Genomic DNA, 9834 nt, shown 5'->3' with positions numbered 1-9834 from the left:
CCATTCAATTTGTGCCCGCCGAACACAGACACCTCTCTCCCTCTCTGCAGTAATTGAATCTTCAAAGCGACATTTTCCTCTGTTTCTGTCAGGTATTAGAGTGATGAATAGTAAATGGTCACCTGAACAGAAAGAAAGGAAGCGTGTTTGTCCATTTCAGGGAGACGCTGATCGCACCTCCAGGCCTGTGAGGCTGGAGGCGGATCCTGGTCCGCAAACTTCTAGAAACCCTAAAAAAACAAAAACCATTAAACGACACTTTGAAATCTTCAATAGTTTTATTAATTAAATACACCGTACTGGAGCAAATGTCTCGGAAAATATCACAAATAAATTTCTCTTTCATTCAGCATTTATGGGTTGGGAATGATCTCTACATCATGGACTAGGAGCAGGCTGCTGTGGTCGAAGGGGAGGAGCCAGGTGCGAGGAGGAGGGGTCATATGTACTGTAGCCACGCTTGGACGACATCTACATGCATACTGCACATACATGGTAGTTTTACAAATACACCGACAGAGTGTTCATGATTCCTGTTCCACAAAATGCCACGGATACTTTTGAAAACCCCGTCTTATATATTTCACCTAAAAGAAAGAAGAAGAAAAAAAAAACGTTTCCCTTTAACAACACTTTAAATATAGAAAGTGAAAACACCGAGTTCATGGGAAATGAGGATAGAAAAGGAAGAGGAAAACTGAAAAGCTTCTCCTACAAATGTCACTGAAGGTCTGCAACTCTTGGAGCGTGGAGTCCGTCTCCTCTGCTGCAGTCTGAGCATCCTCTGCAGACTCCGCCCAGCCTCGGCCCCATCCAAAAGTGTCCCCAGGCGTCCTGTCTCAGCCACCGTAAGTGCAAATATCCACCCGTGTTGAGGGGAGAAGCCGAGACTTGAAGGCCGGGCGTCGGGTTTGGGCAGCAAAAAGAAAAGGTGGGCTTCACTGGTGGGATGAGGATTCCAGGGGGCGGGGGGGGGGGGGGGGGGGTAGAGGGCCTGGGAGTGGAGAATGGGCGGAGGGGGGGGCTGCTCATCCACGCCGGCTCAGGTGTCAATGAGGGCTAACATGAAGGCACACATCCTGCTTCCTGCATGGGTCACACCTAACACACCTGCAAACAAACAGAAAGGAGTGAGCGCCGCAGACGACAGCAGCGGCAGCGGCAGCAGCGGCAGCAGCAGCAGCGACAGCAGCAGCAGCAGCAGCAGCAGCAGCGGCAGCAGCAGCAGCAGCAGCGGCGGCAGCAGCAGCAGCAGCGGCGGCAGCAGCAGCAGCGGCAGCGGCAGCAGCAGCAGCGGCAGCGGCAGCAGCAGCAGCGACAGCAGCAGCAGCAGCAGCGGCAGCAGCAGCAGCAGCAGCGGCGGCAGCAGCAGCAGCGGCAGCGGCAGCAGCAGCAGCAAAAGTGGCAGCAGCAGCGGCAGCAACGGCGGCGGCAGCGGCAGCAACGGCGGCGGCAGCACAGACGCTTCTCCCCTTTAATAAATCCATTTTCCACCAACTTCACTGTTTCATTTATTGATCAGTCAGCCTTTGAAAACCATCTGGTGTCCCATTTACTCTGCATTAACTTGAAAGCGCCTCCACCAGGCGATTCTCTTTGGCATAATTAGAAGCGCGCTCCAACATTTCTGCAGGAGGTGCTGGGGCCTGCGAAGCACAAGCGCAGGGGAGGAAACACAATTATCCTTCTGGGTTTCACCGGCGCTAAACTTTTTCATCTTTCTGCTGTTTTTCTGGATGGATCCAAAGACTGATTTGCTTCCCCCCCCTTCATCCTTCAAAATCACTAGGAGGGCTTCGGTCTATTAGTAATTGCAAACTCCTACTTGGGGGCTAATTAAAGTGACTGACGCTGGGAGGGTCTTCCTCCCCAGGGTCAAAGCAGCTCTGAATGAGAGCGGTAATTTGTCTGTTCTGAACAAAGAGATTAGGCAGAAGCTGGGAAGAGAGCTTAATAAATGAGCACCAAATGTCCTACGCCGTCATGGCGAACAACACCAATTATGTTGCAGCAAAATCGCACATCATCAAGACAACGGCGCCAAGATAACTCTGTGACTGCTTCATTTCTCCCTCCGCTGAACCAGCCGCCGCCGCCGCCGGTACATTAAAGGTGTATTGATCTGGAGGGGGGAGGGGCTTCCTGCTGTGCCTCAAACTCGGTTTGAGCAAAAAAGGAAAAGGTGTGACGGAGCCGCCGAACCAAACTGTTCCCACTTTGTTAACCATTCTCTGTCTGCTCTAATTAAAGCACAAAGGCCAAATTTTCAGATTGCGTTTTAGCATCAATAATTCAGGGCTTTTCACTACAATTGATGTTGCTGCATAAATAAAGCATGAGGCCTCATATTTACTGCAGCGGCAGCCGCACGACAGCCGAAGCGCGGCCTTTAACAGACATTTAAAATTAAGCTGGATAATACAACAGCTTTCAATTTGAATGTGAGGAGCTCTTAGAGCTCGGGGAGCTGATCTGTAAAAGTGACAAGCCCTTAAAAGGCTGGGGAAGCGTCGGGGGGGGGGGCTTAATGGAGTCCTACTTCTCCTTTCTGAAGCACTCAAGGTGAATCGCTCCCAACAATATAATTCCTCTCTGCGTCTGTCTGTGGCGCTCTCTGGCAACCCTCAGCCGGCCGCAGACCGTATCAATAATCATCAATAAAGCAGCTTGTTGGGAGGCAGAAATGATCGGACCTCACAGGCAGAGCCAAGCCGTCCCGAGGAAGGAACTCATCCCTCCTATATGATGAGGCCTTTTGCTTTCACCAGAGGCACACGGATCAAATCCCGGGACGGCGACTGTCCGGACACGCAGGCTGCTCCAGACGTTTGACCTACGATTGATAACCCGGCCCTCGTGACGCCACAAGTCAAACTCGGCCTGCCTCGACGGAAACGGGTATCGTTTCGGCGCAAAAAAAAAAAAAAAAAAAAAAAGACGAAAGTCTCCATAATATGGCTCAGAGGGAGCCGGAGAAAAAGCCTCATCTTCACATACGTTTCCCTGATTGTTCACACAGATTTTCTGAGTCATCCAACAAGAATGATGGGAAAACCCATCGCCCGTCTCCAAATAAAATGAATCCGAGCTCTGCTGCAGCAAAGCAGAACTCATCAATATGAGTGAGAAAGGCGGCAGAAGCCTCCCATCTCCATCGCTCTGCGCCTGCCTGAGGTTCCTACCTTCTGGTCCGGCAGTAAAGGGTTCGTCTGCAGGGAGCTCAAATGGCCGTTGATGAGTGCTGTGGGTCTGTCGTGTTCGCAGAAGAGGCTGCCGTTGATGTAGTGGAACCGATCTCCCGGGACGAGCCGGTTCCGGCAGGTGGAACATGTGAAACACTTCAGAAAGAAACAAAAAGAGGAAAACACATCAGCGCTGAGAGGACCGAAGGGAAGCAGAGTTTACTACAGGAAGGCCTCATCCCAACAACCGCTCCACTTCCTGAACACGAGAAGGACGCCAATCAGGAAACTGGAGAACCTCAACGATAGGAATCCCATTTGACTTTCAAAGCATTTTAGGCACATTTCTTAAAGTTTGGATCAATCAGAACCACTGGTGTGTTGATGTGACAGGGATTAAGCCCAGAGGACACAGAACTTTCAGACTTCAGGGTGGATCCATAGGACCTGCAGACACTGAGGAAGACTCTGACCGAACAACATCCTCCTCGATGTTCTGTCAGCCTGCTGGTCCTGAGAAAAACGCTCGTCTGGGTTCTTGTGACCTGGTTTCTGACAGCAGGTTACAACTAGAACCAGTCATGGAAACGCCATGACTATAGCTAAGCTAAATGTTAGATGGACGTTTATGATGAAAGAAGAAGAACGGAGGCTTTCAAAATGCCAGCACACTTTGGGATTTCACCACAGCTCCACAAAATAATGGTAAAAAGCTCTGTTTAGTAGTTTGGCTCCCATTTCATTCATTACTGCTGTTGTTAAAGGTTTACCACTGTTGGGTCATTTCCCCTGTGTGGAATCAATACAGTTGTATTCTATTTGAAAGAGATCAAAATGTTTGGAGTTTCTTTAACCTCAGGCTCTTAGGAAAACGTTTGATCATGAATCCTTTTTCCCTGAGTTTAGTCTTACAGCAGGTGAAGGGTTTTTTTTTTCTAGAAGAGTCGCGTCAGAAGGTCAGAAGGTCAGAGGAGGGTGAACTTTTCCCGCTCGTTTACCTTGAGGTGGTACACGTTGCCCTGCGCCCTCATCACCAGTTCACTGGCTGGAATGGACTGACCACAGGCGCTGCAAGCTCCACTGTTTCCGAATAATCTGAGGAAGACATAGCAGCCAGTGTTAGGCTCGGGGGGGGGGGGGGGGGGGGGGGGGGTGCTGTTTGCATCTGCGTGATGGACTGTGGCGTCCACCTTTTGTGAGCCGACTGAAAGCCTTTGCCAGTGCCAAGTTTGCCATTTTCTATCTGTAAGCCCAAGTGAAAACATGCAGGGGAGACAAATCATCACAGAGGAAAAAGATGAAGCTGTTCTTCACAATCATCTCACACTGAGATACAATATTACTTTGGCTGAGCTTTTTTCTTTTTTTCTTCTTTTGCAGCCTAATAATAACCTGAAACATAAGCAATCAGGACCTAAGAGGATTTGATTGTACAGCCAGTCAGAGACATAGTGCTTTTGCCATTAGGACTCCTGTGAATGCTCCGTCAGTGCCGTGTTTCCATTAGATACCCTGTAGCTACTCCGCTTGATATATAATGTGCATGGGTTAACCTTTTCAATCATGGTGTCAACACTTTAGATTTGCTTTTGCTCATCTCTTTCGTCCCTAACCCCCCCCCCCCCCCCCACCCCCCTTCCTTCGCCTCTTGATAATGAAATGCTTGCTCCAGCTTCCCTTCTATCTTCCTTCTGAGTCCACAATTTAGATTACTTCATCTCAGTGAGCAGCAAACTGAATGAAATTTCGATTTGAGCAGAAAGTAATTTACTGGGATCTGGACCCATTTGTCATCATATCTCACTGGGTGTTTGCTCTATCACTGCACTTTTCCTAAGCAATCAAATAAGACCACGGCATCTGACATGCTGCGCTGAGAAGGGGAGAGGGAGGCATGGAAAAGAAAGGGACAGGAGGTGTGTGTGTCTGTGTGTGTGTGTGTGGGTGGGTGTGTGTGAAAGCATCAGATAAAGTCGTCTGGCTTCAAAATTAACGTCAAAAAAACGTGCCGTCATCCGCTTCAGTTTAGAGAATTATAAAAAGTATTCAGTTCTACGGGCTCTGAAACAAGCAACGGCTTCATTCAGAGGCAGCAAACGTGGACTTGGCGTGGTTTGGAAAGGCTCCATCAAAACTCAATTTCAGAAACTAATTAACTGGAGACTGTTGTCACTAACCTGCCAATTCTCGCCTGTCGACAGGACAAACCTGCTGAAAAACGTGCATGTAGACCCGGAGAACAATAGCCGATCAGCCTTCAAAGAGGCGTGGAAACAAACTTTTTGTTTTTTGCAGAGCCGCCTTTACTGGAAGGAACCTCAGCAGAGCAGCAGAAGCAGAGGTCAGGTGAGGTCAGGTCAGTAGAATTAAAGCCCGCCTTTAAATGGAAAACTAACAACATTCCTGGAAGACGTCTTCATCCCGACGCGTCTTCCTCAAAGACGATCCGTCTTTGATTAAATTGCAGAGAAGAAAGGCAACAAAAACAACCCATTCCCAGCTGTCGGTTGTCTATATGGGCCATGACTATTGAATTTCATTTCGGCTGAAAGATAGCATGACTGGCTGCTGGGCTGTCTGCTAAATGCAGACCTCATTCAGCCAGACCTTTGAGTAGGGTAAAATTACCCCCACAACAATGATTTCTGCAACACAGTCCATTAAAAATGCCTCTCTACATCAGCAGCCAAAGCATCTTAAAAGCACTAGGCCATATTGATACTGGAGCGGGGCTTTGCATAATGGCAGGCTGCATTAGAGGCACGGGTGGACGGGGCGGGGGGGGGGGGGGGGGAATTGCAGGATGAGGGAGGGCTGGTGGATCTTTCTGTGTGCATGTGTTTTTAGAGGGGGGGGGGCTGTATAGCCAAACTACTCTTGGTTAATTCAGAGTAACAGATCCGGCCCCAAGTGAATCGAAGGCCACAAATTAATTCGGTTATGACAAATCAAGATAAACGCTTCCTCTGAATTGCACGAGATTTAATTAATTTTCTGAGATCCCACCCCCCCCCCCTCCTTTTTTTGAAGGGGGGGGGACTAATACTTCACATTCTCTTGTGCTGTCATCCTGCTTGAGTGGGCAGACTTCAAAGTGATATTAAATAACCAACTATTAGATTTACCTCACACGTTCTATTGGAAAAGTGCCATTTAATTACCTAGACTTATTCAATTAAGGGGACAGCATTCCCTCTGAATCCAGCAGCCCCCAGGAAAAGAATCCCCCCTGCAGCAGCAGCAGCAGCAGCAGCAGCAGCAGCAGCAGCAGCAGCAGCAGCAGCAGCAGCAGCTATAACATCACCTCCAGCTTCAAACAGCAAAATCATCCACTACCACTATTATTTAAACTGCAAATTTGAGCGGAAGATGAGAGTTCAATGGCTTAAAAAACAGACTGGCCCTTTAAGATGGGGGGGGAGAAAAACAGCCGCAAATGGCCTTCACAATAATCCCTCTTGTCTGTCTGTCTTTCTCTCCTGCACTCTCAAAAGCCAATTTGGTTAATTAAATGTTTTGTTTGCAGTGTGGCTCTCATTCATTTCGGACACGTCATTGGTAGCAGAAACAAGCCAGGGACCAGATCTCATTAGATAAAACCCATCAGGACTGAAGGAAATGGAGGGGGGACTATAATTAAAGCATTTAATTGTGTAGAGTCTCTCTCAGATGTTTTCTCTGCCTCCCTCTCCCAGCCATACTTCAGCGTTTTTATCTCTGCACAGATCTCCTGCCTCCATAATCTGCGCTTTAGCTCTTTCACCAAGCATGCTCTCAATACAAGTGGAAAGGTGTATCCACACTTCCTCCCGCTCCAATTTTAATTACGTTATAGTACCATTATGAATGAAGTACCCCATTGACTTCCCACTGCTTTATATGAGGTGGGAGTAAGAGCGCACGGGCGCACTTTAGATCTGGAATCATCTGTGCAGATCTGCTGGCTGCACATCCAAAAACAACTCAAATGGGCGAGATTTTGTACCTTTAAGCAGAAACATTCCCATTCAGCTGAACTGAATGACAGGAGAGGCCAAAGCAGCTGATGAACACTCTTCCTGCTCCCAATAGGGTTCTTTTTTTAAACTTCAACAAGAGAAATACATCTCTTTTCCTGATTGAATTTACATAAAGTCCTGCACGCCATGAGGAAGACTTGTAATATTAGTGTCTGGGATACATAAGCAAAGGGCATTTTTTTTCTTCATTTCGGTGCAACTTTTTTATTTCAATAAAAGTCAACATAACTTCATTTATAATCCAAATGACCCTCGTCTACAAAGGAGGCAGACAGTTGACATAAAAGGGCTGCATCTGATTGGTCAAAGGGCTCCATTTAATTTGTTAAGCGGCCATAAGATTGTTTATGTGTGAACATTTAAAAAGTAACCATTTATCCCTAATTTAGGCTGCCTGTTGCCATATGCGTATAGGTTGATATTGCGATGAGGATACATTTGTGATGCAGGCCTATCTAAATGTCTCACCTACAGAGTGCGTTTGTGTCCTTGGACAGCCCCACAGAAACGGCCCTAACCCCCCCTTCTCACCTGATGTAATCGTTTCTGCAGAGGATCATGCCGCTTTTCGTGTAGCACGACGTGCCGATTTCGCCCAGCTGGGCCTGGCAGCAGGAGCACTTCAGGCAGCGGCTGTGCCAGTAGGTGTCCATGGTGTAGAGGAGGAAGCGGTCTGCGATTTTGCCCCCGCAGCCCGCACACCGCTTCCAGGACAGGGAACCGGCGCCCACCGCCGGCGGCTGGCTGCTGCCTCCAGGATTCACCATGGTCTCTGAAAAAACAAAACAAAAACAAACATCACGTGTTGATACCAGGTATGCAACATCATCCTAGCAGATAATGGCAGAGTTTTACACCACCTTTGTGGAGATTGTTAACTTTGCAGCTGCAGACTCTGTGACCCCCCAGCAAAGAGAAGGAGCTGATCTCATTACACGAACAAGCCATGTTCTGCTATGAGTCATTTAGTGAATTAATCTGCCCTTGATCTCTGCCTGTGTGGCCCCTGCGCGGGGGCATCGCTGCTGATGAATGTCTGTTAACTGATAACACTGTGGGGCCAAAGGAACAATTCTGCTGCCTCTAAAGTGAAAGCAGTGCCTCTGACTGACTGACTGAGCAGCACAGCCGCTCCTGCTTGTTTACCAACACCTGATGCCCCGCGGGCTTCCACCGACCTGCCCGCCATAACTTCACCGCCAAACGGCCGTTCCCTTCCAGACGTTAATACGTGCTCGGACCCCCCACCCCCATCCACCCTCCTCCACCACCATCACCACCACTCCGGGGCAGCAGCGACGCCGGGATATAAAGCCAAATCTTTGTTGAAAGGCAGGTAGGCCAATTAGGGAAGGAGAAGGCGCGGGGAGGGGGCGCGCGCGCGCACAGACAGAGCAGCATTCAGTAAGCCCATTAGCGATGGCTCTTAGGGACGAACCGCGGCGAACCTCCGCGCTGATTACATCTAAAAGCAGATGAAAAAAAAAAAAAAAACACAACAAAACAAAAAGCCGACCTGAAAGTGACTCCACGCACGAACCGGGCGAGCCATCGTCAAGTTTCCAACAGGCGGGGCAGGAGGAGGAGGAGGGGAGGCTTTTTAGATTAAATGGGTAAGTAATTACACGGTCAGGCAATTTGGGCACAGAGACTAAGACATGGAAATGGAAGGGAGAAAAGGCGAGTGCTAAAGGTCCTGAAAGCTGCTTTTCAACCGGAAAATGTAAAGATTATTGCGGGATAATTACACGGCCATGGGTTCAGTGAAAAAACAAGAGTCTCGGGTATCAAATATCACAGCTATCTTCAAAAGAAAACACGCTTTCAGAGGCAAAGTCTAGACTTTGACACACATATACTCACTTCGTTGGAGTTTAATGGCTGAAGTTCGGGTCTGAAGATTGCGTAGGAGAACGGGTAAGCTCCAGCAGTCCCCAAAAAGTCAAGGAAAAAATGTTTTATTTAAAAAAATAAATAAATAAAAAAGTGCGCCGTCGGTGTCCAGCCCCGCGCGGCAGCGAGCTCGCGACTCGTACAGCGGAGCAAATGGAGTTATCAGATAGTATTTCCAGCGGACGGTTCCTGCTTTTCTGAAAGCGATTTGTGGCCGATGACGGACCCAAAGCTGTCCATCGCAGGATGATTAGGTCTCCGAGACAGTAAAGTTCCCCAAAAGAGCAGAGAAGAGCGGCACAAACCGAGATTATGACGCGAATAACGGAGCACAGGAAATACGACGGTGGATCCGCGGGCAGCTTGTTCTACATGTGTCTCTGACAGGAAGAAACCTCCAGTAAAAAACCCTCTTTAGCCGCGTGACGACAAAGCCCTCTCAGCCAATCCGCTGGCAGCTCATTTAAGAACACCGAATCCAGCCAATCAGAGCAGAGAGAGACTTAGCAAGAGACGCACACAAACAATGTTGTTACACTGGCAAAGACAGGACCCCCCCCCCCCCCCCCCAACACTTCTTAAAAACTGAATTTAATGTTTCAATACCCAAAATCTAAAATAGTCAAATTCAGAATCAATTTGAACGTCATTTCTTAATCTCGAAATCACTGCCTGGCTGTGATTAGAGCATCATGGGAAGTCTCTGATTATCTGCATCTCCCTGTAGCATCAGCTCCAAG

General features: G+C 48.5%; 1 protein-coding gene across 2 annotated transcripts; it reads right to left on the bottom strand.

Moving 5' to 3' along the window:
* Nucleotides 1–259: 259 nt before the first annotated feature.
* lmo4b (LIM domain only 4b) lies at nucleotides 260–9533 on the bottom strand. 2 transcript variants are annotated; one of them, XM_023954029.2, is made up of 6 exons: nucleotides 9065–9475; nucleotides 8062–8096; nucleotides 7733–7973; nucleotides 4181–4277; nucleotides 3183–3338; nucleotides 260–1110 (listed from the first exon to the last, which is right to left on the bottom strand). In XM_023954029.2, the coding sequence occupies exons 3-6, from the start codon at nucleotides 7966–7968 to the stop codon at nucleotides 1102–1104; spliced, it is 498 nt and encodes a 165-aa protein (XP_023809797.1). In that variant the 5' UTR covers nucleotides 7969–7973; nucleotides 8062–8096; nucleotides 9065–9475; the 3' UTR covers nucleotides 260–1101. The 2 variants fall into 2 exon arrangements, with proteins under 2 accessions (XP_023809797.1, XP_023809796.1); XM_023954028.2 differs by lacking the exon at nucleotides 8062–8096 and having other exon boundaries at nucleotides 9065–9533.
* Between the last annotated feature and the right edge of the window lie 301 nt (nucleotides 9534–9834).

This window comes from Oryzias latipes, chromosome 4 (genome assembly GCF_053564925.1).
Source record: "Oryzias latipes strain Hd-rR chromosome 4, Olatipes_Hd-rR_3.1".
Lineage (NCBI taxonomy): Eukaryota > Metazoa > Chordata > Actinopteri > Beloniformes > Adrianichthyidae > Oryzias > Oryzias latipes.
This window is presented reverse-complemented; position numbering and strand designations above follow the sequence as displayed.

Excerpts from the sequence above, each read along its gene's own strand:
- lmo4b (XM_023954028.2), bottom strand. The coding sequence starts at position 7,968 with ATGGTGAATCCTGGAGGCAGCAGCCAGCCGCCGGCGGTGGGCGCCGGT. Across the intron at positions 4,278-7,732 it reads TGCAGAAACGATTACATCAG|ATTATTCGGAAACAGTGGAG; the intron begins GTGAGAAGGGGG and ends TGTCTTCCTCAG. Across the intron at positions 3,339-4,180 it reads GCAACGTGTACCACCTCAAG|TGTTTCACATGTTCCACCTG; the intron begins GTAAACGAGCGG and ends TTCTTTCTGAAG.